Below are 27,831 nucleotides of genomic sequence, written 5' to 3'. Positions count from 1 at the left end.
CGCCTCCAGCTCGGCCGGCTGGGCCTCTGCCGTCGCGGCCAGGTGACAGCTGGGCCCGGCCGCCGCGTGCCGCCGCCCCTCCCCCCCGGCCCTGCGGGTGCCGCCTGCGGGGCTCGATGCCAGTCGGCCACGTCCGGGGCAGTTTTTGAGTCCCCGGCCCGGATCGCGACTGTCCCTCCCTGCCCCATCGCTGCTCTCAGCCCCAGGATGCAGAATGTGATCAACACGGTGAAGGGAAAGGCTCTGGAAGTGGCCGAGTACCTGACACCGGTCCTCAAGGTAAGCGGAGCGGGTCTGACTTGCTCTGCACTGACTGCCCAAGTCCCGGTTCTCTGCGATCGGGTTAGAAGGTGGAGGGGCGGAACGCGCCGCCCTGTGCTGCCCCTTGCCCTGGACTTCTGGGCCAGTCCCAAGGTTTGATGGCTCCCCTGCTTCAACTTGAGCGACTACCGGTGCCTGCTGTCCCCACCGGTCGTTCCTCTGTGCTTTGGAGCGCGGTAAGAGGTGGTGAGGAGCAGAAGTATGAACACTGAATCCTGACAGCCACAGTGTTTGAGACAGGTATCTGGGTTAACCTTGGGAAACATGACAGCTCGGAAGCTACCGGCATGCCCCCTTTTCCTCCCAAGTTTCATAGGAAGTTATGATTATTCGGTGATCTAGATTTCCAGCCTCCTTTGGTTTCAGAGGAACAGTCAGTTGTAACATGTTAGTAACTCTGAGCGGAACTAGGCGAAACTTCTGCTTCCCCAAGCTTTTAAAGAAGCGGCAACTGGTTATTAATCTTGGATTTGGGTGATCCCATGACAGCAGTTCACCTGGATGTATATGTATAGGTTGGAAACAGTATAACATTTTCAGGTGAGAGTAGTGATCCCTCATCTTTCAAAAGTAAATTTCCAGAACTGCATTCCAAGTTTCCTTACAGCTTTTAGGATATATCTTTTTGTTGTAACTTGATTTTGCCTTTGGAAAAGCGAGCAGTAACAGTAAATGAGTGGCAGATATTTGCTTAGTTTTTTTTTTTGTTTGTTTGTTTTCGTTCTGTATTTGGCTAAGAATTTCAATAATCTTACTGGAGACAAGACATGGTCTAGAGCTCGCTGTGTAGCCGAGGCTAACCTTGAATTCTTATGAGATCCACCCTCCTCTGCCTCCCAAGTGCTGAGATAAAAGGCATTTGCCACCATGCTCGGAGGCAATGTGTGGTATGTGTTTTTAGTATAAAAGAAAGCAGAATTAATGCCCGATTCTTGTCACTGCTGCTTTGCAGAATCCCTACAGATTTCTCCTAGAGGAGGAAAGGCAAAGGGGAAAAAAATACCCAGAAAGAAATGTCATTTTCTTAGGAAGTGGATGTTTGAGAAGGCATGATTTGTTTAGATGGCATCAATGTAGTAAAGCCAGAATCCTCATAGTGATTTTGAAGGGTCTTTTTGGCCAGTAGAAGTCCCAGCTCTTCATTTCAGGATAACTTGGGGGTAAGCTAGCCTTACCGGTCCTCAGCACTCCAGCAAGAGGACTTTTGCTACTAGAATTATATATATATATATATATATATATATATATATATATAATTTTTTTCCCTCTCAGCCACTAATGCTTTTCCACCAGACAGCCTTATAGTTTGGTCCTTTGTCTATCCTTTATTTATTTATAATATATTTTCTACTCATTCCTTGGTAATTTCATACATGTGTACAGTATATTTTGACCATATCTGTCCTTCACTCCTCCTCTAATTCCTCCCAGGTCACCCTCAGTATATACCTCTACCAATTTCATGTTTTCATTTTTAACCCACTGAGCCCAGTTACTGCTGCCTGTATGTGTGTGGGTATAGGGCCATCCATTGGAGCATGGACGACCTACCAGGGACCACACCTTGACGAAAACAGGCCTTATCTTCCCCTGGCAGCCATCAACTACCACAGGAGGTTGGGAGGACTGCTTTCCAAGTATCTTCTGGAGTTACAAGGCTGCTGCAGTCAAACTCAGAGTGCCTGTGATTATCTGTGCAAGATCAAGCCAATCAAAACCCCAGTGGGTTCCAGAGGTGCTCACTAAGTTGAACCCCCTAGCTGAGGAGTTATTTTATTTTAATACCACCTCTCCTCTATATAACTATTCTTTTTTTCATGGTGTGAAGATGAGATTAATCTGTTTTTCAGGCGTGAAGCCCATTGTTTCCAATAGTACTGGCATATAGTGATAAATAATATTCACAAATTGATCTTTTTATTTTTGTAGACCACCATAAAATCTTATCAGTGAGAATGTAGAACAAAAATTAGTCAATAGCGTCCTTGCTTTACAGGAAAAAAGTACTATTTAAAGATTGTAGTGAAGTTGGGTGTGGTGGTAGTGGTGATGAATTGGCTAGAATTCCAGGGTTCTGGAAGCTGAGGCAGGAGGATTTTGAGTTACACACCAGCCTGGCCTGCATAACAAAACCTAGTCCAGAAAAAACAAATGGAGAGAAAAAGAAAGAAAAAACCTATGGTGGAGATGAGAATAATGGGAAATATTAAATATTACATGATTTCTACTGTTGGTTTCTAATATTACTCAGTTTAAATAAAACATTGGCTGTGTTAAAGTACTGCAAAATGACTTGTTCACTGTGCAGAGTGACTGTGATCTAAATATTAACATGCTTTCCTAATACTCATGTTTTGTTGTAGTACTGATCAAATTGTCCTGCAAGTAATTTCATGTAATTCATCTACATTATACCAGTATGTCTGTATAATTGAGGGACCAGTGCTATTTTACATAGTCCATTTAGATTTTAGTGTTTTGTTTGTTTCATAGTATACTCTCCATTGTTTAGAAGGGGCAACTATTTGCCCTTAAGACATTTTTTTTTTTTAGTTGAATGTGAAGATGGTCTAATACTTTTATTCTTTTTTTTCTCTTTAGGAATCAAAATTTAAGGAGACAGGTGTACTTACTCCAGAAGAGGTGAGTGTTGAAGACGCCCTGAAGCCATTATATCGTTACAATTCTATTAGACTGTGCCTTTTCGTCTTTGTTAGAAAACATCTTGAATTTTCTTGAGGAAAATTATATTTAGGTAACTATAATAATTAGGTTAAGAGAATTTCTGCTTCCCTTAGCGTGTAAGAGATAACATCTTTTCATTTTGCTGCTTCTCATATTTCTCGGTAGTTAAACTCTGGAAATGAAGGTTGTGAAGGGGAGTGGAAAATACAGTGTTCAGTTATCCTTCACTGCCATGTGAGATGTGCGGCACAGTGGGCTCTGGAATTTGCTGTCTTGGCTCTGTTTAGACCAAATGTATATTTGATGACATTGTGTTGGAAACCTTGATATAGGACCTTTTCTCCTAACATTCAGCTGAACTGTTAAATAGTTGACACCCATTTTATTTTACCATGGTTTCACTTTGTTTGTTAAAAAGGTTATTTTGAAGGTTAAGCAATGCTAGAACTATGGGGATTTTACATACTTTATACTTTTTAAACTTTTTTTCATAGAATAATGTTTTGAGGAATAATTTCACTTGTTCACCAAGTCTGAATTATGAGTTCTCATTCATTTAGGTAGTTTATCCCAAGAGAAACTTACCTCATAGACTTCATTTTTATGAATAGTTTCAGTTGCATTACCCCCACTTATTCTTAAGAAAAGGTGACAGATTTATTTAAACTTGATCGTCAACTTTCACTGAAAACATTGTTTATTAGCAATAGAATCATATTCCTTATTTGATAAAAACATTATAAAACAGTGTTGAATGATGAGGCTCTGGTTGTGGCTATAAATTAAAAGGCTTCAAACCAGAAATTAGTTGATCTTTCAGTTTTCATTTATGATGACAGCCTCTTCAGTCCAGTTCATTCTGACACACAACAATGGCTTACTGCACTGCTTTATATTTATTTATTTGTGAAACTGCCATTATGTTTAGTAAAGGCATGGGATGGTGTGGAAATAGCCTGAGTAACCTGCTTTCTCGAACCATCTGTCTAATTTCTCTTAATTTAGGCAAATCAGTTAGCTATTTAGGTCTGGGCCTCATTTACCCATCTGTAAAATGAGGGGTTTGGGATAGACATTCTTTGAGAGGACTTATTTTGCCTTAGATGCAATGAGTGTAATATGTTGAATGCCAATTAAAAGTCAGTTTTGTTCTTAAGGGTCTCATTAATTTTCTTTCCAAACAGGCAGTGTCTAGCCAGGGCTTTTGAATGATCTGAAGTCAGGAGCAGAGATAAGCATGTTCCATATTTGGACACTTTGACTTTATCTCTGCTGTGTGAAAATAACTCATTGTTGGATGCATTTCTGTAGAATTAAGCTGTTTCCATACAAAAATTCATCCTAACATGAATAACTTAATAGCCTCATGAAGTATGAGTTTTCCCTTAAAAAGAATCTAAGGCAAAACTAGCTTAATTTGATACAAAGCATGTAATTCTAGGCTCAGATAGAGCATAATTACAGGATTGAGTTAAATGAGCCGGAGGGAAGACAATGGGAAGGTATGATTTGCTTGGGATAAATGCTACATACTGAATTCAGTTGTTAATTTGTTTCTTCTAATTTCTGGGCTCTTACCCATCAGTTCCAGCTATCACTTTTGTTTTCATTGAGAAAAGCCCAAGCCGTTATGTTTAAAAAGAGGGACAGCCCATATCCAATACTGTATCTTTTGGGGAAAAACAAATGCTGGTGTAACTAAGTTAAATAGTTTTAGATGAATTGAAGGTCTTTTGAGGAATAATACTATTTTCTAAAATGCAAATATTGCATCTTGTTGGATTCAGTATCACTCTGTATTATGTATTGAAAAATATCCCCGGGCAATATTTACTATGAGAAAGGTATTATAAGCAATTGGTAGTTTGAAATTTGACTCTAGCATGTTATTTCACTTCACTCTTTGAAGTAAGTAATAATGACTATTGCTGATGAGGACAGACATTCACATGTGCTAATTATTGGTACAATTCTATGGTTTCATCTTTCAATTTTTTTTCATAGTGTTTTGTTATTTTTAAATAGTTACTATCAAGAGACCACTAGATAAAATTAATGTCTTATGACTTGAAGGCAATATAAGTTAAAGCATTTCCATTTTTAATAATTTCTTTGGCTTGCATTTTCTTACCTTGTTACTTTGGTGGAGATAAATTCCTGGCAACCACAGAGCTAAAAGTAACACTTGGTTGTGGTAACCCCCAAATGCTTAAAACAGAAGGCAGAAAGAAGCTATTGTTTTTATTTTGGCTTCTATCATTACATAACCAGTTTAAATGATTAAAACAGTGTGTTAAGTGAAAGAAGAAAAAAATTATGTTGGGCATCAAGTTGCCATATCTTAACCTTGGTGATTTTTCATCTTAAAGTAGGTTATTCTCAAAATGCTTATTTGGTTGAATTTTACTTTTGGATAGAAAATGCTTTTTCAAAATATATTGAGAATATGAAATATGCCCTAATTTGTACTGTGCAATAAGCCCACAAATGATACAAAGTTCTGAATTAGAGCGGTTGTGAAATAGCAATTGGGAAAGCATGTACAAATGGTTACAGTTGTTACACTGTAGTTTTGTTTAGGCGACTCTTGTTTTCTGCTTTTAAAAGTAAGATTTGTGTCCTTCAGTGAGATTATCTTATATTTATGAGAACTGGAAATTCTTCAAATATTAAATTCTTTTTCCCTGGGTCTGATTTGTATTTGTGAAGATAAATGAAAACTTATGATAATGTTCATCTTTCTCAGAAAGCCCAAGGAATCTGTTAGATCTTTTCTCTTTTTCTCCTCCTCTCCCTCTATACCTCTCCTCAGAATTCTTTGGACAGGTCTCATGTATCCCAAGCTAATGTGGATTTCACCAGGTAGCTGAAGAGGATCTTGAACTTTTTGCTCTTCTTACTTTCACCTCAGAAGTGCTGAGATTACAGGCATGGTGAGATAAGGTGCTGAGGGTCCAGCCTGGAACCTAAGCTTGATTTTGTAGATGTTTATATAGATAGTTCAGAACTTAACTGTCCTGCACTGTTTGTTATTCTAATTGTTTTTTATCCCTAATTCTTTTAAGAGTGTAATAAAACTTTCAATATTGGTCTGGTGCTGGGGCATATAGCTCAGCCACAGAATGCTTGCTTAGTATGCATGCCCCAGGTTTGATCCTCCAGAACCATCAAAACCAAAAAAGAAAGTTTCTTAAAACTTAATAGAGGGATGAAGAGATGCCTCAAAGTTCAGTAGTTATTGCAGAAAACCCGAGTTCCATTTCCAGCAACCACATGGTGGCTCACAACCATCTCTAACTACAGTTCCAGGGACTCTGATGTCTTCTTCTGACCTCTGTGGACACCAGGAATACATGTAGTAGAAAGACATACACTCAGGCAAAACACTTATAAAATAATGCTGAAAAAATTAAGAAGTAAAATTATAAAGGGAAGAGGAAAACTCCACTGTGATATAATGAAATGGGCTGACATTACAAACCTTATCTATTTACTTATTTAAACATTTTCTGAGTTTCTATCTTAACAAGACTCTATTTATTGAACTACAAGGTGGATCCTGACAATTGAACTTCATTGTCTTGCCTTTAGTGATTTTGTTTCAGGCTTGAAACATGATTTGATGATGAAAATTGAATTAAAGGTGATTCAGTTTTTTGCTGAGTGTGGTTGCACAGCACTGGGAGGCAGAGGCAGATGATAGACCAGCCTGGTCTACAAAGTGAGTTCCACAACAGCCAAGGCTACACAGAGGAACCATTCCCTGAAAAACAAAACAAAAAGATAATAGTGTTCTTCTTTCTTCCAAGATTAACTTGAGTTTTTATAGATGCCAAAAACTTGAAAAGAAAATAAATTGAAAATAAATCTCCAGGTTGCTAAAACAGGTTTTGTGCTATTTTCATTTTAATTGATTATTAAATATCAGAGTTATCCAGGGTGATCAGTTAGGTATTTTGCCACCCTGTACTCAGTGATGTTCAATGTTTCTTTTCCGCTTTTTCCATATTTCCTTGCAAACCCTGACTAGTTTGTGGCAGCTGGAGATCACTTAGTCCACCACTGTCCGACATGGCAATGGTAAGTAATGTTGAGTGAAAATTGGACTACTAAAAGGTGTATAGCTTATAATTATAGGCAGTTTGTAAACTAGGTTAGCATATGAAAATTAGAATGACAAACATAACCTTCTTCATTAGGTTCTTCTACTAGTACTACAGTGAAACTCCGAGGAAAATAAAGGGGGAAATAAGTGTCATGTATTTTACGTTGCTCTGTTAGAACAAAGTATGGGTATACTCAAATCCACTTACTTTCTTTGCTTGTGTTTTGTTCTCTTTAGATCTGATCTTGTGGTTCTTTAAAAAATATGTTTAGGAGTTTAATAGTTGTGAACATCTTTGAACATTTTAATGACAAATGTGATAATTTATGATTTGTTAAAGCCACTGAAGATCAAAATAGCAAAGCAGCCATACTAATATCCCTAGAAGCCAGGAAGTGGTGGCATATACCTTTCATCCCAGGACCCAGGAGACAAAGGAAGATGGATCTCTCTGAGTTTAAGACCACCCAGGGCTACATGAGAGTGAATCAGTCTAAAAGAGAAACAGAGCTCACACCTTTAATTCCAGCACTAGAGAGGTGTAAAAGATAGGAGCAGGGTCTTCAGTAGTCAGTCTCAGGCATTCATTCTCCAGCCACACTGAGGACAGGAAGGCATTAATTTTCCAGCTTCAGTGAGGACAGGAGCTCCATTTCAATCTGAAGTAGAAGTAAAAGCTAGTGGTTTGGCTGCTTTGCTTTTCTGATCTTCAGCTTGAAGCTTGAACCCCAGTATCTGTCTCTGGGTCTTTTATTTCTCATGTTACAGAAAAATGCAGACAGTTTGTGGAGTTTATGTTCTTTAAGATATAATGCCGAAACTGTAACTTCACAGCTAAATGTTGTGCTCCCTTTTTAGAAATCAGCAAGAACCAGAGGGTTGGGGTGCCAGTCAAGTGCTGGCACCACAATTATAATTAAATTTTTTCTTAACATTTACTTTTAGTAATTTAATACAAATATGCTTTAGAATAAAGGCACTTTCGTAACTTTTAAGTACTAATAGATGGGAAATAACTAAGTTGTTATTTCAATTCTGGCTGAACTATTTTGTTTAGATTACAATTATCTGTAATTAATTACCTGTCTTCATGCACATGCTTTAACATGTTGTATCTTTTTTGTTAATGTTGTTTTTCAATTATATTTGAAAGATATAGTTTTAATTATTGGATTCTAGGATAGCAAGGTTCTAGTTGCTACCAGTTTCCTTTTTGGCTAAAGAATTTAATTACCTAAAACATTTCTAAACCAAAGTTAGAAAATTCTTTCATTTGTGACCTGTTTTAGTTCCTTTCATCATTGGCTTTTATCAATTGCTGTGTATCTTAGGGCATTAATTCTTATGTACCAAGAAATACCAGATTGTCAACTTCATTTATTTGTGTGTGTGTGTGTGTGTGTGTGTGTGTGTGTGTGTATGTATGTATGTATGTGTGTATTTCTGCTCTGAAATTTAATTTGTGCTCTATGTTCTTGCCATAGAAGCTTTCTGATTTAATATTTTCATGTGAGTGTTCTAAATTTTTTGCTATAATTAGTTGCTGGTGTATGTTTATACACACACATATATATCTCCAAGTATTTCAAGTCAAATAAGTAGAGAAATAAGCTAACCCTTACTTGGTTAGAGGAATTTTCTTAGACTTTTCTTTACTGTGATAGACCTACATTTCCTTATTGAGAGTTCTTTCATGATGCCTTACATTATCCACACAGTTTAGGTATTGTTTAGAAAGCACAGCTCAAAAAAGCGGTATATATATAGGCAATATCTTTTTAATGGGTATTAGTCTATGTTTATAGACTTAAAAACTTTCTGTATGTGTGTGTGTGTTCGAGCACAGCATGAGCATACATGTGAAGGACTATGAGTGGGAGTCAGTACCACCAGCTTTGTTCTGTATTGATTATGATTGCTGAAATAATTGTACTATAACTGAGAACTCAGTCACACCTTGTACCAGTGCCCACACTTTTGTCTGAATTGCTAGGGCCAAGGAATAATTAATTTAAAATTAATGCCAGAAGCAAATATTTCCATGCTAATATATTTGTGTACACAAGTGCTGTCATGATCTTATTTTAAGTTCTTCCCTCAGAACTTCAGGCATTAATGTTGAATCTGATAGTTGAGCTTATTGAGAAAAGATTATAAGACTCTCAAAAGATATTCCTGGCTTTATCTTGTTCTCAAATCTATAGGGTTTAAATTTTAAAAGCTTGGAAAGGCAGCAGGACTTCAAGTTTATGTGTTGATGCTTGTGAAGGCACCATATTCCAGTTCTTCCCTGACCAGGTCTAGTAGATGGTGCACAGAAGACTGCATAAATTCTTAGTGAGAGATGCCAGAATAGCTCAGAATTGCTAGCAGTTTGTCCTGACCCAAAGAAGGAGTAGTTGAAGAAGAGTCTCAGAGTCACTTGACTTGATCCTAGCTCCCCCAGCCTATTTTCCTGACTGTGAGCAGTCTGACCATCTTTAAACGTTGGTTTTCTTATCTATAAAGTGGGGATAGTATTCTCTGCCTTTTAGTGTTAGAAGAATTTATTAATAATAGCTCATATTAGTAATTATACACTGCAACTGGATTTTTTGTTGTTGTTGTTGTTTGCTTTTAAGCATTATTGTTCTCAGTGTTACCATCTTTGATTCAAGCATCTTTTATCTTTTCCAATTCTAAACACTGGTAGGAGGTGGGGTTTAAAAATTTTTAGAGTATCGTCATTGTACAAAGTGTTAGGGTTCATGAAGAAATTTCCTTTCACACAGGCCATATTAGCCACCACCTTTATCTTCTTCAGCCCCTCCCCCTTCTAGGGGTTTGGGGGGGATCTACTTTGTATGTAGTACCATCAGCTTTTTTCATTCCTTAGCCTAATCTCAAAATGAGCAGTACTTTTATTATATTAATAGTCTGAGAGGTTGTATGATGGAATGGATTATGGAACAGCAACATTTTCTTTTTGTTTAGAGGCAAGTGCATTGAGTTTGCTAGTTCTGTTATTCTACCATGTTTTGCCTAATATTAAATACAAACCCCCTCCATCTGCATCTCCTAATATATTTCATTCATGCTAATATACACTTTTCTATGCCCTTACTTAATGACAGACTTCCCTAACAAGTCCTAAAACAATCTCCACAGAAATGCAGATTTTGTAGTCTTAACATTTACATATGATATCTTGTGTTATATATTTGACTTTTAAAATATTTTGTCTTTTGGTGCTTTTCACTGTTTTAAAGGGCTACAGGGGAAGAATTGAAAGTGAAGGCATATCTACCAGCAGGGAAACAATTTTTGGTAACCAAAAATGGTAAGAATGATATCATTGTATACATTAGTAAATTTTGCACAGTATATTGAAACAAAAAAATCCCATTTACAGTGATTTATCCTAATTTGTGCTGAGGTTATACTTGAAGCTTCTTACAGATGGAAATATAAAGATTTCATGAAGCTTTCGGTTCCAGGAGCATTTTCCATTGATTTTTATACTTTGTTTTCTAGTTCTTTTTACCAAAAAGATTTTATTGTCAAAGTATGGAAGAAGAGGTCCCCAGGTAAACTTAGATTCCCCTTAGTTTTTTTAAGCTTATTTCATAATCAAAATATATTTAGCGCTTTGATTTTAAACTGTGTATTTTTATGGGAATTACATTGATCCCACCTTTGATATAGGAAAGATCAAAGATTTGATCATTCATTGTGCCATCAAAGGCTTACCCATAGGCACAAAAACTCTTAAAATAGATGTCATCTTATTTATGAAGTTAATTCTTTAAAGCATCAGAAGATTGTCCTCAAATAATCATGTCACAATGCATTGACTTCTGTTCTTATTTAACCCAACCTGGAAAGGGAGAGAGTATGTACTAAGTTGCATTTTTTTCAGGCATGGTGCCTGCAGGCATTGTCCTGCACATAGGGTACATAGTACAAGGTCAGCCTGAGCTATATAAGGAGACCATGTTTTCAAGTGTTTAAAAAAAGAGAAGTTGGGGATTCAGCTCTCTGGTAGAGGGATTGCTCAGCTCAAAGCCCGGTGTTTGATATGCAGCACTACAAAGCAAACAAACAAAAAAATCCCAGAAGTTTTGTTTTACAGTGTATTTATTTTTAAGGTTGATAATTTATATCATGGTTGTTTAATCAGGAAATTAATATCTCTGTTTTGGGCATCATGCTTACACCGCATGATGTCAACTGTAGGTTTATGAAATAATAGTACTTAACTGATGCACCTATATGAAAATCTTGGCACCTGGGTTGTATTAGGAAGAAAATTTTGCAGTTTGTTAAATTTTAATCTGTTTATCCTTTGCAAAGAACTGGAACTTAAATATGAATTGTGAAATTCATATTGATATTTACTTTAGCCTTGTATTCCAGAGGTCACCTCTACCTCCTCTCAGTATGGCAGGTGGTGTTTGCATATTTTGAGACCATAACTGTTAGTGTGAAATATTATTCATTAGCTTGGAACTGAGCACTGTCATCTGGCTTCAGCCAGCTGTTCCTCACAGATCATTGTAAAGGAAGACAGAGATGCTTAAACTAGAGCCCTTTTACTTGTCTTGTGAGAAAGCAGACTGGGAAAGGATTAACATGGCCAGATAATGATGTGTCTGTGTCTGTGGGCTGAGTGTAATTCTTATCAGTCTCATTGGAAGGGAATGGTTCACTTAGTATCTTGGCAGTATTGTGTTTTCATGTGTGATAGAAGCTGTTTCTTTCCGATGGATTTTTGTTAGTGGGTTATATACCTATTTGGCTTTTTTTTTTTTTTTTAATAGTTCCATGCTACAAACGGTGTAAACAGATGGAGTATTCAGATGAATTGGAAGCCATCATTGAAGAAGATGATGGCGATGGGGGATGGGTAGATACATACCACAACACAGGTGAGAAGTGTACAGAATGATATGTATGAATTATTTTAAAATTTGCATTATCTTTAATAATAGCCTTGATTTAAAAAAAAAAAGGATACATAAGGTGCAGGTTTGTCCCCAAAGACTTCACCCTGAAAAAGTAGTATCTGCTGCTTCAATTGCAGTGTGAAATATTCATTTATTTTCATTATTGCTAAATAGAGGAGAAAATAAATCCAATAAAAAGCACAGACTGTGCATATGAGTTTGCCCTGAATCTCTTGTGTTAAAGCCTAGAGGAATTGGTAGGTTCATCATCATCTTAAACCAGTTCCATCAGTCAACCCTACCACCCCACTGATTGATGCTGTTAGCAACCCTGCCACGATCTTTCAAATAATTTTCAGTGTGCTTCATTAATTTTTCTCATGGCTGGGAGATACAGGTAGCACATGGGTAGTAACTTGCCTGTTGGCTGACTGGAATGATTACTTTTAGTGTGTTTTCCTTTAAAAAGCTGAAGAGATACTGTGTTTCCTTTCTTTCTTTCTTTCTTTCTTTCTTTCTTTCTTTCTTTCTTTTTCCCCCCCCCCCCCCCGAGATAGGGTTTCTCTGTGGCTTTGGAGGCCGTCCTGGAACTAACTCTTGTAGACCAGGCTGGTCTCGAACTCACAAAGATCCGCCTGCCTCTGCCTCCTGAGTGCTGGGATTAAAGGCATGCGGCACGACCGCCCGGCGAGATACTGTGTTTTCTACTTGTATTTTATTTCAGAAGCACTAACCTAAACTTAAGAACCACACCTATAGGATCACAGTGCACAGAGCTAAGTAGATAGGTAGTAGAGTGCTTGGATTGGCAAAAGTCTACAAAAATTTGACAGCTAAAAATGTTTGCGTAAGAATACAGAAGAAGGAACATCATTTTCCTATATGGAAAATAACAGTCTTGATTCTAATGTTCATTAGAGATACTTGAAGAATTATAACTTTAAACTCTATCTCAGGATAAGGCAGTGCTCCCAACTGAGGCCAGTTTCCCTTGCTTCACCTCGTTGAGATTTCATTGTTGCTTTTTTCCATTATTGGCCCCTGTAGTCATTGGATGTTTAGAGGAACAGAACCAATAGAGGATGTATAATGACACTGCTGAAAGGATAGGTATGACAGGAGACCCTGGAGCTTTCTGGCATGTTAGAGGAAAAACCATGGGATATAGGAATGGGTTTATTTACAGTTTTGGCTAGACTTGGGAGAGAAATTGTCTCCTTACTTTCACTTCAGTGCTGCTCCAATTTTATAGAAAAGATGAAACAAAGTCCAGGAATTAAAAGGAGATTTTGCAATGATGTAAATTGTCAGGCCTGAGTGAACTCTTCCTCCATAGCCCTGGCTTAAGGCCTATTCTTCCACAGGATAGGATTTCTTGGGGAAGTTTTAATTCTCTAGTGTCTATCCTTCCAGGACCACTGCTACACTGTAATATAAATGTATTCATTTTAAGGAATTTGCTTATATGACAGATGAATTTTGTAAGGTATGTTCCAGCAGGCTGGAGAATCAAGGAAGGGTTCTTCTCTCTGTTCTCCTTTAGTTGATTAGATGCAATCCACCTGTTTTTTGAAGGATGATCTGCTTTATTTAAAACTGGTTTTAATTAAATCAAGAACAGATAAGCAATTTAAATAGACCTATAATCCCTCATGAAATAGAAGCAGTCACCAAAAGTCTCCCAACCAAAAAAGTCCAGGGCCAGATGGTTTCAGTGCAGAATTCTACCAGAAATTCAGACGAGATTGGGCATGTTCAGGGTGGTATGGCTGTAGACGCCACCAGAAATTCAAAGAAGAGCTAATACCAATACTCCTCAAAGTGGTCCACACAATAGAAGCAGAAGGGTCATTGCCAAACTCTTTTTATGAGGCTACAATTACCTTGGTACCCAAGCCACTCAAACACACAACTAAAAAAGAGAACTACAGACCAATATCACTCATGAACATCGATGCAAAAATACTCAATAAAATACTGGCAAATCAAATCCAAGAACACATCAGAGAAATCATCCACCATGATCAAGTAGCCTTTATCCCAGGGATGCAGGGATCGTTCAACATACAAAAATCTGTCAGTGTAATCCACCATATGAACAAACTGCAAAAGAAAAACCACATGATCATCTCACTAAATGCTGAAAAAGCCTTTGACACAATCCAACACCTCTTCATGATAAAGGTCCTGAAGAGATCAAGGATAACAGGAACATACCTGAACATCATAAAAGCAATATACAGTAAACCAACAGCCAACATCAAACTAAATGGAGAGAAACTCAACTTGATTCCTCTAAAGTCAGGAACAGGACAAGGCTGTTGTCCTGTATTGTACTTGAAGTGCTAGCTAGAGAAATAAGACAACAAAAGGAGATCAAGGGGATACAAATTGGAAAGGAAGAAGTCAAACTTTCACTATTTGCAGATGATATGATAGTTTATATAAGTAACCTGGAAAAACTCTACCAGGGAACTACTACAGCTGATAAAACACCTTCAGCAAAGTAACAGGATAGAAGATTAACTCAAAAAAAAAAAAATTCAGTAGCTCTGCTGTGTACAGATGATAAACGTGCTGAGAAAGAAATCAGAGGAACATCACCATTTACAATAGTCACAAACAACACAAAATATCTTGGGGTAACTCTAACCAAACAAGTGAAAGTCCTGTATATTAAGACCTTTGAGTCTTTAAAGAAAGAAATTAAAGAAGATACCAGAAGATGGAAAGATCTCCCATGCTCTTGGATAGGTAGGATCAACATAGTAAAAATGGCAATCTTGTCAAAAGCAATCTACAGATTCAATGCAATCCCCATCAAAATATTGGCACAATTCTTCACAATTATTGCTTGAAAGAGCAATAATTGACTTTATATGGAAAAACAAAAGACCCAGGATAGCCAAAAAATAAAGGAACTTCCAGAGGCATCACCATCCCTGACTTCAAGCTCTATTATAAAGCTATAGTTCTGAAAACAGCTTGGTATTGGCACAAAAATAGACAGGTAGACCAATGGAATCCATTTGAAAACCCTGTTATTAACTCATACACCTACAGACACCTGATTTTTGACAGAGGCTAACATTATACAATGGAAAAAAGAAAGCATCTTCAACAAATGGTGCTGGCATAACTGGATGCTGACACATAGAAGATTGCAGATAGATCCATATCTATCGCCATGCATAAAACTGAAGTCCAAATGGATCAAAGACCTCAACATAAATCCAGCCATACTCAACTTCTTAGAAGAGAAAGTGGGAAATACCCTTGAACGAATTGGTACAGGAGACTGCTTCCTGAATGCAACACCAGTAGCACAGACACTGAGATCGACAATTAACAAATGGGACCTCCTGAAACAGAAGCTTCTTAGAAGGCAAAGGACACAGTCAACCAGACAGAATGGCAGCCCACAGAATGGGAAAAGATATTCACCAATCCCACATCTGACAGAGGACTGATCTCCAAAATTTACAAAGAACTCAAGAAGATGGTCTCCAAAACACCAAATAATCCAATTAAAAAGTGGGGTACAGAAATACATACAAAATTCTCAATAGAGGAGTCTAAAATGGCTGATAGACACTTAAGAAGGTGCTCAACATCCTTAGCCATCAGGGAAATGCAAATCAAAACAACTCTGAGATACCATCTTACTCCTGTAAGAATGGCTCAAATCAAAAACACCAATGACAGTTTATGCTGGAGCGGATGTGGAGAAAGGGGAACACTCCTCCACTGCTGGTGGGAGTGCCAACTTGTATAGCCACTTTGGAAATCAGTATGGCGACTCCTCAGGAAAATGGGAATCAGTCTACCGCAAGATCCAGAAATTCCACTCTTAGGCATATACCCAAAAGATGCACATTCATACAACAAGAACATTTGTTCAACCATGTTCATAGCAGCATTATTTGTAATACCCAGAACCTGGAAGCAACGTAGTCTACTGAAGAGTGGATGAAGAAAATGTGGTGCATTTATACAATGGAGTATTATTCAGAAAAAAACAATGGAATCTTGAAATTCGCAGGCAAGTGGATGGAACTAGAAGAAACCATTCCAAGCCAGGTAACCCAGTCACAAAAAGACAAACATGACATGGAACAAAGGATTATCAGCCTACCATCCACACCTCCAGAGAAGCTAGGAAACATGGAGGACCCTAATTGAGACATACATGGTCCCCGGAGAAGGGGAAAGGAACTAGATCTCCTGAGCTAATGGGGAACATGGGGGAAGGGGAGAGGGAGCTAGGAGAAAGAGAAGGAGAGAAGAGGGAACAGGAGGACATGAGGAAGCAGGAAGGTTGAGTTGGGGGAAAATAGAGGAGAGCAAGGTAAGAGATGCCATAATAGAGGGAACCATTATAGGTTTAAAGAGAAATCTGGCACTAGGAAAATTTCTAGAGATCTACAAGGATGACACCAACTAACAAGCTAAGCAATAGTGGAGATGCTACCTTAAGTGCCCTTCCCCAATAGTGAGATTGATGACTACCTTATATGTCATCGTCGAGCCTTCATCCAGTAGCTGATGGAAGTAGAAGCAGACACCCACAACTAAGCACTGAACTAAAAGTGAACTCCTGGAATCCAGTTGTAGAGAGGGAGGAGTGATGAGCAAAGCAGTCAAGACCAGGCTGGTGAAACCCACAAAAACAGCTGACCTGAAGAATGGGGAGCTCATGGACCCCAGCCTGATAGCTGGGAAACAAGCATGGGACTGATCCAGATCCCCTGAATGTGGGTGTCAGTTATCTAAGCAATCTATGCGACCTCTGGTCGTTGATCAGTGTTTATCCCTAGCAAAAGAATGGACTTTGGGAGCCCTCTCCACATGGAGGGATACTCTCTCACCCTAGACACACAGGGAAACATCTAGGCCCTGCTCCAGATGATATGACAGACTTTGAAGATCCCCCATGGAAAGCCTTACCCTTCCTGTGGAGCAGAAAGGGAATGGGATAGGGGGTCAGTGGGGGGCAGGGGAGGAGGGAAGAGAGGGGAACTGAGATTGATATGTAAAACAATCTTGTTTCTAATTTAAATAAAAAATTATTCATAATCTCCTAAAAAGTACCTCTGCCATAACCTCTGGACTAGTTTTTGATCAGACATCTGCCTATTACAACACTAACAATCAGACATCTGGCTGTTATAATAGGTTGACAGAATGAAACATCACAAAGCTTTGTGTAGAATTTTTGAGCTTTCTTTGTCATTTGTGCAATTTCTTACACATGTATAGTGTATCTTGTTCATGTCTACTCCTCACCCCCACTCCCTCAGTTACTCCCAGCAAGTTTCCCTCTCATCTTCATGTCCTTTTTAAAATTTCACACATCCTTGTTATTTTTATTTTATGTGTGTCTTATCTGCATCTAAGTCTGTACCATGTGCACACAGTGTAGTATCTGGAGAGGTCTGAAAAGATGGTACTGGATCCCTTGTACAAGAGTTAACAAACAGTTGTTAGTTGGCATGTGCGTGCTGGAAACAGAACCCAGGTCCTCTGGAAGAGCAACCAGTGCTCTTAACCTCTAAGCCATCTTTCAACCCTACCCTCCTTCTACTCTCTTTTTAAAAGACTCACTGAGGTGAATTAGTGTATACCACATATGCATGGGTATGGGACCATCCACCAGAGATTGGGCAACCTACCAGTGGCACCTCCCTCTAAAACAAACAACCAACCAACCTTACTCTATGTTCCTAAGCAGTCATCAGCTACCAGTAGTACTTACCTGGGGTACAACCTCATGAGCACCTCTCCCATTGATGCTGTAAGATTGACTGCCTTAGTCTTATGTAGGTCTGGTGCAGATAACCACAGATTCTGTGAGTTCATGAGTGCCTTGTCCATATTATGTCCAGAGTACAGCATCCCTAGGCATTCCTTCCCATCTGCCAGCTTTTCCTTTGTTTCTCCTATTTCTTCCTTGATAGTCCCTGAGCCTTGAGAGTATGATAAAGACATCCTGTTCATGACTGAGTACTAACTAGTCATGTAGTCTTAGCACTTTGACCGTCTTGAATCTCTGCATGACTGCTTCCCATTGCAAAGAGAAGCTTCTCCAGCTGGTGCCTTGGTGTTTGATTTAATGGGTTACTACCACCTTACTGTATTTTGGCAGATAGACGAGGTTTCTTTTATGTTTTGGGTTCAGTAAATACTCTTGTATTGTTGGTTTGATTGGCTAAGATTTAGATTTATCATCTTCATTGGTCATATCTATTGTAGGATTGTAACCAAACTGTTATGAAATAAAGACTTGTAGTACTGGTCTTTGGAATGTGCCATCTCCCATTTGTGAAGTTGAGCATGTCTTCCTTTGCTTTAGGAATGGTAAAGGCATGCCAGGTTTAGATTAAGAAAATCTATTATTAGGAGCTAAATATATTTTGAATTTAGGATTTTGGGATCTGTAGAAACTTTGGGTACTCTCATTTTTCTGAGTTTCCCATCTGGTTAAACTGTTCATTTGAGAACTCTGATAGGTTTTGGTGACTAGAATATTTGTGGAGCCATGGTGTGGTGTTGCTGCTTATCTGCATTATACCCTCCTATGATAAGGGGGTTCTGAGGATGTGCTCAGTCAGTGAAAACAAGTAACCAAGGGTTCTTTGTATGGATCTTAATCGAAACCTCCTCCTAACTGCTGTGATCCTCAAGCTGCTTATTTAACCTGTCTGTCAACCTCGTTGCTTCATAGGGAGGAATTGTTACTCTGCTTTATAGGTGGATTTTGTAAGGATTAATAAGACATGAAAATACTTGGTGAAGTAAAAAGATCCATAAGAGTGTGGTGTGGTCTTACTACATCCAGATGTCCAAGATAGCAAATAAATAATATGTCAACATAACCAAAACCTGCTTTGGTGAAGGCCTAATTAAAATGTAAATATGAGCCATATAATCTCTTGATCTTAGTATATGTTATGCTAAACATTCAAATGAACGATCTTAAATGGATTATTGAATAGGTCATGCCATGGTAATATAGGCAAACTTAAATTAGAATTCTTTTGGTTTTATTTTTTTTTGAGGTGTTTTTGAGGTACCTTTGGGATTACTTGTAAAAATTCATTTGTAAAGATTCTATTAATATATGCCTATTTCAGAGTTGTGAGAATTTAAATAAAATATTTTATACAAGTAAATAAAATGTTTGCAGCTCAATTATAGTTCTTTTTTTCTGCTGAATTTTAAACAGGTATTACAGGACTTACTGAAGCAGTTAAGGAGATTACACTGGAAAGCAAGGTATTGCTTAACATTATTAAAAGCAGTGACATAGTTTTTTCTATATATGAATTTTAAATTGTATTTGTTTATGTTGAGTGTGTGTGTGACAGCCAACCTGTGGAAGTGTGACGGATAACTTGGGTAGTTGTTTCTCTCTTTCCATCATGTGGGATGGAACTCAGGTCATCAGTCTTGTAACGATTACAAATTACAATAAACTACCAGTTTAAGTATATGGACTAATAGATGGCTAAGTGGAGCACTTGTGAGGGGTTCCTTTGCTGAGTAGCAGGTGATAATGTTTTATTAGTATTATATTTTTGTAGTTTATTCTATGCAATCTTATTATTCTGTTTTTTTTTTTAAGTACTGGTAGCAACATCTTAAATTCTGTGTTTAGAGGTTTAAATGTATACTTTACTATCACCAAAATGGTGACATTTTGAATAATGTTATTTAGTCATATAAGTTTGGGCAGGTAGATGTCAGTATAATTGGGTGAGACTTTTCTGCTTTCATTTACTTGGGTTTATTAGTCCTTTTCTCAGAATGACTGTATCTGTCTTCATATTTTTATATGATTGCTGGAAATGCTATGAAAAATATAGAGTATCTGCCTTTTTTTTCACAAATGAAAAAAAAATGGAATGCTCTGTTAATTTCCATTTCATCCTTATGGAGGGATTGCATAAATTTTCTTTGTGTTGTTCCAGTTTTAATATATGTGCTGCTATGTAGCACTTAGCATGCTATTTCCAGTGATTTATTTATGGGTTTGTCATTGTCATTGGTAAGTGAATTTCTAGGGGGCATAAAGTGCCTGATTAGATGACACTTAACTTTACGTTGGTTTCTTACCATTGTGCTCAATGGTCAGTGTGAGTATTTATGAGGATGACGACTTTAATGCTGGAGGTTCTGTAAGATGCCTTCTTCTATAGATGTCAAGGCCACCTTAGTTACACTCTGTGGTCTTACATTGGTGAAATCATCTAGCAGTGTATTTCTCAGAATGTGTTCTCATCACTAAGTGATCTACAGTTGTAAAACTATTCACAGAAAAAGCACAGTCAGAGGGAGTCAGTTTTCTTCACTTTTGTATCACTAGTGCCAAGAACAAGACGGTGTATGTGATGTGCTTTCTATTAATATTTATGAAGGAAATAAATATCTCTGATAACAATTTCATGTTAAGTATGTTTAATGTTTGAATATACATTTGCATCACTTAAATATAATTAATTTCAAAGGACAGTATAAAACTCCAAGATTGCTCAGCCCCGTGTGATGAGGAAGAAGAGGATGATGAAGGGGAAGCTGCAGACATGGAAGGTATTACTATTTGATTTGCTTTAATTCCATTAGATTGTTGATTCTGAAATAGTTATAATTCATGTGAATTGAGAATTCTCTTCTGTTGCCTAGTGAATATTTTGTTTTATTTTAAATTTTATCAGATCAAGGTGAAAGTGACTTTGGCGTTGGGTTCTTCTATTTTACTTTGAACATTATTTTAAGAGCATTATTTCTACTAGGACTGTTGGTCATAAATCAAACTCTGGAGGATGCAGTAAGCAGTGTCTTGTTATATTATCTCGTCAAGGTTTAAGACACCTGGGCTCAAGAAATTCTTCTCACCTTAGTATTCTAAGTGCAGTTCTGTGCTTTTAGACTTGGAAAGACAGTAAGTAGTTTTGTTGTTGTTTTGTTTTTGAGCAGAATCTCCTTATGGAGTTTAGTCTGGGCCAAGATTCATGATCCCACTGCCTCAGCCTTGTGAGTGTTGGGATTACAGGTCTGCCTGGGTAAGACACTGAATCTTAAAGTGAAGTAAATAAAAAAAAAAAATAGTGGTAGGCTAGGTGTTCATGTCCATGAACACAGGGAATAAATTTTGGAAGAATCATTGAAACCCATGAACTTATCCTTAGATAGGCAGTGTGGTAGAGAAGCGACAATGTCCCAGGCTTGAATTCTTTCTTACTTAGGTTACTAAAGTATTAAAAATGTTGTTTTTTTTTTTTCTTTCTCTTACGTAGGTTTGACGAAAGAATCAGAGTAGGAAATACTAAAGAGGCAGTAGCAGCAAAGTCAGGAGAAAGACAGAGGAATGTCAGTGAAAGTCAAGGAAAGAAAGTGCAGAATAAGTCACAGTGGTTCATTAGTGGCCTGTGAGTTCACTAAGGTAGAAACTAGTGATTTATCTATGGGCACAGTGAAACTGAAATCACACATAGCTTTAAAGAAGCTGTAGGCATCTAACTGCAGTTGTTAACCTTGTAACTTGACTACAGTGGCTTCAGTTTCCTGCTATCAACTGTGGCTTGAAAATATTAATTGGAAATAATTCCAGAAATATGGCAGTTTTAAGTTTTAAGTCACATGCTTTCTGAGTAAAATGATGATACTTTATGCTGTCCAGTGTCTTTCATCAATAATATATAAGTCATCCCTTTGTCCAGCATATTTATGCTGTAGACTATATGACTGTTACATGTAATCACCTCAGTTGTCATGGCCATTGTAATGGTGTCACAGTGCTTGTGTTCAAGTAAGTCTTATTTTTACTTAATAACAGCCTCAAAGGGCACAGTATGCCATTTGGGCATGTTTGAGAGAGTATGTAAAGTACTTAAAGTGAGACAGTGGAAGCCCATGATTTGGTAAGAATAGAAGAATCTTATGTTGAGGTTGGAAGTTCTATAGTGAGAACAAATCTGTCTATTAAATTTCAAGAAGAAAAACCCACGCTACTTTGCTGATAATACATCAAACTGAAAAGTTAAATATTAAGGTTTAACTCAGTTAACATTTTTCTTTCTTTTTCTTTTTCAAATAAGAATATGAAGAGAGTGGATTGTTGGAAACAGATGAGGTTTGTAAACTTTTAAGATGATTTTTATGAGTGAACTTGGGAGTTAGTATTTTTAATATTGGTAGTGGTCTTTCAAAATAATTTTTAATGGCTCTAATTTTTTCCCATTGTTGTGTAACAGGCTACCCTAGACACAAGAAAAATAGTGGAAGCTTGTAAAGTTAAAGTGGATGCTGGAGGTGAAGATGTTATTTTGCAAACGAGAACTTATGACCTTTACATCACTTATGACAAATATTACCAGACACCACGGCTATGGTTGTTTGGCTATGACGAGGTAAAAATTGAAAGAAATGTAAATGTTTTAAGTTGGTGGATTTAATCCAATTTCTTTATTAGATACATGAGTATAGATGGTCTTTCAAAGTTTTGAAATCATTTGTTTTACAGTTTTATGATATTGAACTTTACTAATGTTTAGAATAAACTATTTGTTGTGACAGTGCAAATTATGTTGTGTGCTGACTCCTCTTCCTCTAAGCTTATCCCTTTAAAGTATGAGAAGTTGAACTCTGTAGAGTTCCTTCTATTTTGTCAGGGTTACAACTGTGGAATATGTAAACATTTACAAAATGATTATGTTGGGTAGTATTTCCCTTACCACTTCTTAGTCTGCTGATATAGAATTGAAGAATAATCGAAATAAGACCAATTTACTTGTCATTTTATGACTGTCAAAAGGAAGTAAAAAAAAGGCCCATTTCTTGCCTAAATGATAAATTCTTAACATTTTTAAGTGTTTTTGTCTATAAGCTTATCTGTTTGTGACTTCTTGCAACATTAAATGGTGGCTTCCATTACAGAGCCTGAGTGTTTAGAATCCTTTCTCAAACAATCTGGTCATTCTAAGCAGTCTGAAATTGTAAATTACAAGTGATATAAGATAATAAACAGGAGAGGCTGAAAGTTTAACTAGTAGTTTCAGAGCATTCTTTATGCTTTCAGCAACGGCAGCCTTTAACAGTTGAGCACATGTATGAAGACATCAGTCAAGATCATGTGAAGAAAACAGTGACCATTGAAAATCATCCTCATCTCCCACCACCTCCTATGTGTTCAGTTCATCCATGCAGGTCTGGGTGTATATAGTATATATATAGTATATAGTATAGTATATATATAGTATATATACATATGTATGTATATATGTGTATGTGTATGTAAACTTCATGAGTTTTTTATTTACAGGGTGTATAAACATCAGTAACAGAAAATTTTACTTTATAAGAAAATCTCTTTCATCTTGAGAAATGACTTCTTGTGCTTATAATATCTAAGAGAAAGGAAGATAAACATTACTGTCTTATTTTATATGGAGTATTCAAAACTTAACTTTAGTTTTCTGTTTAGTAATAGATCTGTTGGTCTTTCTCCTTTTAGACAGTAGCTTGGGCAATTCTGCTCTGGACTTAGCACTCACCTGGTAGACATGGTGTCCATGTTGTGAGTGCATCTACCATGATGTGGACTGTAAGGTTAACGTGGTGCTTCTTCTGGTGGCCTCCTTATCTCCTCTTGTTGGTTAGTCAGAGATAAGTCTCTACACTCTTTTTATTCTTCACTTAGGAAGTCTTTTCTTTAGCCTTTCCTAAGTCAAGTGAACTTTGTGCTTTAGCATTCTCTCTCTGTCCATGTGTTTTCATGAAGCCAAGTAAAGTAAAGCTGAACCAAGATACATGATTTGTTTTGAATTTTCCTTACAGAAAAGCAACATGCTTGTTCTTTGGATTAGTAATTTATAGCAAGTAATATTCATGATTCACTGAAAAATACTCACAAGAATGCTGATAATCCATTGAAAACTTGGTAGCTTTTTAAGAAAAATTTTGTTTAAATGAGCATGGTTTTATGAACTTACAATTCCAACACATTTTTGGGGGGAGGCCGAGGCAGGAGATTGCAAATTCTAGTCCATCTTGGGCTGCACAGTGTGACCCTGCCTCAGAAACCACCAAAGCTGGAAACTGTTGAAACTTATTTCACACAACCTTTTTATTAGCTGAACCTTCTACTTCATGGAAAGCCTGCTTCATTTTTCCAGCTTATTTATTTATATTAAGAGTTTTAACAGTTCTATGAAAAGTAATTAGGATTCATTGATCGTGGGATTTCATTGTTGTTGTTTTGTGTTTGTTTTCTTCTTCTGTTTATCCATCTTATCCCCATGTGCAGGACTTGGGCTAATTGTATTAGGTAGATTTACTCAGCCTTTCCTTTCTGTGTAGTGAGAGTGCAGCCTATAATAAGCACCAGATGGCCTACTTTTAATTTTAAATTAGCTAAAGGTTTTCATTTTTAAGAGTCAATCTGTTCTCACAGTTTGATGTTTTAATAGGTGCTAATTGAATGGACTGTGTGTATCTGTGGCATAAGTTTTACTCTGTTGAGATGAGATAAGTATTGATAATTACATTAAACATTTTAATAAAACAAATAATTATAATAAAGTAGGATGAAATAAAATTTAAAAAATCTGGGCCCTATACAAGAAATGGGGACATTTTTAGGTTTTTTCCAAGGGCTGCCGTGGACTGTGCTGGTCCGTATATTCTTGTTTTCTGAGGGACTTCCTCTGTGTGTGAAAGGTTGTTCATAAGAACTAAAATAGCATTGTATAAGCTAGGAAATGTATGAAAAGTATATAAGCTAGAAATGTTTGTTTTGTATATTGATTTTTCTTAGTTTAACAGATTAATTTGATGTCACTTAATTTGTAGCATAGGAGAGATGTATTTTCTGTGGATGTGTGCATAGGGCAAAATCTTGAGATGGTACTGTCTTCATGTAAATCTAAAACTTTTTCTTTAAGTAGAATCAGATAACACCCATTAATACAAAGGGAAGATATGAACTTGGCTCTGATTCTTAGCTTTTATTGAACCTTTTAGTTATAGTTTTTTTCCTAAGCTGAATGAATATTTAAACATTTAAGAGGCTGGTGAGATGGCTTAATGTGGGTAAAGCTCTTGCTACCCAAGCCTGAAACCCATTAGGGAAGAGGAGAGTAGAGTCCTGAAAATGGTCCTATGATCTCTCACGCACACTGGCATGCATGCACCTAGCCATATCTGAACTCAAACACACTTCTACAGTAGTAATAACAAACATTTACAATCATAAGACTGTAGAGCCTTCTTAGCTTTTTTTCTTTTGTAGATTTGTGTACCCTGATATGTTTCCAGAGCAACCAACCATAGTTTCACATTTACCATTTGGCAAGGTTTTCCCCTGTGGTTTTCTGCCTCCATTAACAGAAAGCTGACTGATGTCATTGTGTTTATTGTGATGATTATAACTTTTAGAAATGGCTACCCACTTCCAGTGAAAGAGACTTTGTGGCTCAACAATGGAGAAAGAGATAGTATAATATCTATTTCTAATAAAAATTTTATATTAAAAATTAGCTCATGAGCAATTACCATAGGATTTGGGGGAGGTTGTTTATAAATAAACCTATTTTGATAGAGTTGACCCATGCTAATAAGATTTGTTGTTTGCTTTCAGGCATGCTGAAGTGATGAAGAAAATTATTGAGACAGTTGCAGAAGGTGGGGGAGAGCTTGGCGTTCATATGTATCCTTACCTGTATATAGGATTGGTGGCAAATGGCTCCTATGGATTTTTGTTTCTTCGTTATGGAAATTTAGTATAACCTTCTGATAGAACCTATAATTTGTTTTAGCTCCTCATGTATGGATGTCCTAGTGAAAATCTAACTTATCTGGGATATGTCATACTATGAAAACTAGGCCACACTCAATGGCTAGATACTGTATCTATATGCCAGTTAGTTCTGCCTTGTTAAAGATGTAATGTTTAGCACAAATGTGTGTTCCCATGAGGCGACAGTAAGGTTAATCACAAATGTGTGTTCCTATCAGGCGACAGTAAGGCTAACAGACTAATGTTTATTCCCATTAGTTGACAATAAGGTTAGCACATAAGTGTGTTCCCATCAGGTGACAATAAGGTTAAAGTTACCTCAACCGGAGGCCTCCTTGAAGCAAAGAATTCAAGTTAAATGGGTTAATTAAAAGAAAAGTACAGCCGGGCGTTGGTGGTGCACGCCTTTAATCCCAGCACTCGGGAGGCAGAGGCAGGCAGATCTCTGTGAGTTCGAGGCCAGCCTTGTCTCTAGAGTGAGTGCCAGGATAGTCTCCAAAGCTACACAGAGAAACCCTATCTTGAAAAACCAAAAAAAAAAAAAAAAAAAGTAAAATACAGCATTTAACTTTTCTCCTGTGGAAAAGCACCTTATTCTGGCTTTCCTACTCAGTTCTCCAGGGTGCATAGGAGGAGTAAATTAATATAAAGTCTAATCAACTTGTCGTATCCTGAGATGTGTGTGTCCATATTGGGCTCATCAGAGCACTCCCAGTCAGTGGTTGACATGCCAAGTAACCTAAATTGATTTAGGCACACAGTGATTGACATGCCAAGTAACCTGAATTGATTTAGACACACAGTCAGTGATTGACATGCCAAGTAACCTGAATTGATTTAGACACACAGTCAGTGATTGACATGCCAAGTAACCTGAATTGATTTGGGCACATTTTTGTATTGAATTTTGTGATTTATACCATTCAGTGAGAGACAGAGGTTACTCATGCACTAAAGGCATGATAACCACTATATAGTGGTTAATATTAATAAAACATGTTCTGTAGAACAAATTTGGGTTGATTTGATGCTGCAATAAACACCAGAAACTGTCAGCCCAACAAGATTTATTTCTGGGGTCTTGCTGTCCGTTAGCTTTCACATCTATCTCCATGTTGAAGACCAGGTAGCAGCTTAGCGTACTACAGGTGGTTCATGGCAGAGTAATCTTATTTCTTATTGAAATTAAGTAAACTCATGTTTCTAGGCCCAAGAGATTAAAAACTTCAACATTTTGTTAAATAAAAATAGTACAGTATAGCTCATTCCATGTCTATTAAATATATGACCTAGATTGAGAGTCCCTTCTGAAATATTTGCGTATGATTTGGTTTTCATATGCTGTGTTTATATACTTATTTCATTTTAAGTTATATAAATTCTAGAAAATTTGCAAGCAGTAAAGGTGCAAAGTAAATGAATGAGTTTTATATATGAAAATTTTAAACACAGACAACATTGTCCTTATAAATATTGAAGTAATTCAACATGTATGAACTTCTTGTTAAGAAATTTCAAATTCAAATGTTGGAGTAGATGGCTAAGCAGTCAGTTGTAGAACACCTATGTTAAGTAGATAGAAATTTTCACAACTAGGTATCTTTAATAGATGCAATGTAAGAGTTTATCATATATTTTTCTCATAAACTAATAAAATAGATAATTACTATGAATTTAGAACAGCACTATTTAAAAATTTATTTTCCTTAGCTAAAAACTTTCAGGTATCTTCTAATTTTTTTGAAATTTGTACAAGCTGTCATTCCAACAATAGAATATGACTACACAAGACACTTCACAATGTAGTGAAGAGGACATAGAGTGTATACTAATTACTGCTTCTGATTTTTAAAGAATTAATACATAGATGTGACCATTGACCATATTTACCAATAAGTATAATTTCTCTAATAAAGGGACTTATATGTTTATTCATTAAATAAAAACTGTTCCACTACCAGCCTTATTTGTTTAATAAAAACGAGTGTGAAGAAATCCTG

The 27,831-nt window shown here is 36.9% G+C and overlaps 1 protein-coding gene and 1 non-coding gene across 3 annotated transcripts; one reads left to right on the top strand and one right to left on the bottom strand.

Annotated features, from left to right (window-relative positions):
* Positions 1-145: 145 nt before the first annotated feature.
* Positions 146-27,826, top strand: Atg3 (autophagy related 3). Of its 2 annotated transcripts, XM_027412604.2 has the most exons (12): positions 146-279; positions 2,923-2,964; positions 7,037-7,086; positions 10,360-10,430; positions 11,911-12,018; positions 19,262-19,311; positions 20,544-20,625; positions 22,134-22,168; positions 22,290-22,445; positions 23,114-23,241; positions 25,673-25,741; positions 27,556-27,826. In XM_027412604.2, the coding sequence occupies exons 1-12, from the start codon at positions 208-210 to the stop codon at positions 27,635-27,637; spliced, it is 945 nt and encodes a 314-aa protein (XP_027268405.1). In that variant the 5' UTR covers positions 146-207; the 3' UTR covers positions 27,638-27,826. The 2 variants fall into 2 exon arrangements, with proteins under 2 accessions (XP_027268405.1, XP_027268406.1); XM_027412605.2 differs by lacking the exon at positions 7,037-7,086 and having other exon boundaries at positions 184-279.
* On the bottom strand, positions 19,929-20,034 carry LOC113834267. The gene has a single exon (XR_003484983.1). It is a non-coding gene; the product is annotated as a U6 spliceosomal RNA (small nuclear RNA).
* Positions 27,827-27,831: the final 5 nt, after the last annotated feature.

This window comes from Cricetulus griseus, chromosome 4, assembly GCF_003668045.3.
Source record: "Cricetulus griseus strain 17A/GY chromosome 4, alternate assembly CriGri-PICRH-1.0, whole genome shotgun sequence".
In the NCBI taxonomy this organism is placed as follows: domain Eukaryota; kingdom Metazoa; phylum Chordata; class Mammalia; order Rodentia; family Cricetidae; genus Cricetulus; species Cricetulus griseus.
The sequence above is the reverse complement of the archived record's forward strand: the minus strand, read 5'-3'. Positions and strand labels throughout refer to the sequence as shown.

Excerpts from the sequence above, each read along its gene's own strand:
- Atg3 (XM_027412604.2), top strand. The coding sequence starts at position 208 with ATGCAGAATGTGATCAACACGGTGAAGGGAAAGGCTCTGGAAGTGGCC. Across the intron at positions 2,965-7,036 it reads GTGTACTTACTCCAGAAGAG|TTTGTGGCAGCTGGAGATCA; the intron begins GTGAGTGTTGAA and ends AACCCTGACTAG. Across the intron at positions 22,169-22,289 it reads GATTGTTGGAAACAGATGAG|GCTACCCTAGACACAAGAAA; the intron begins GTTTGTAAACTT and ends GTTGTGTAACAG.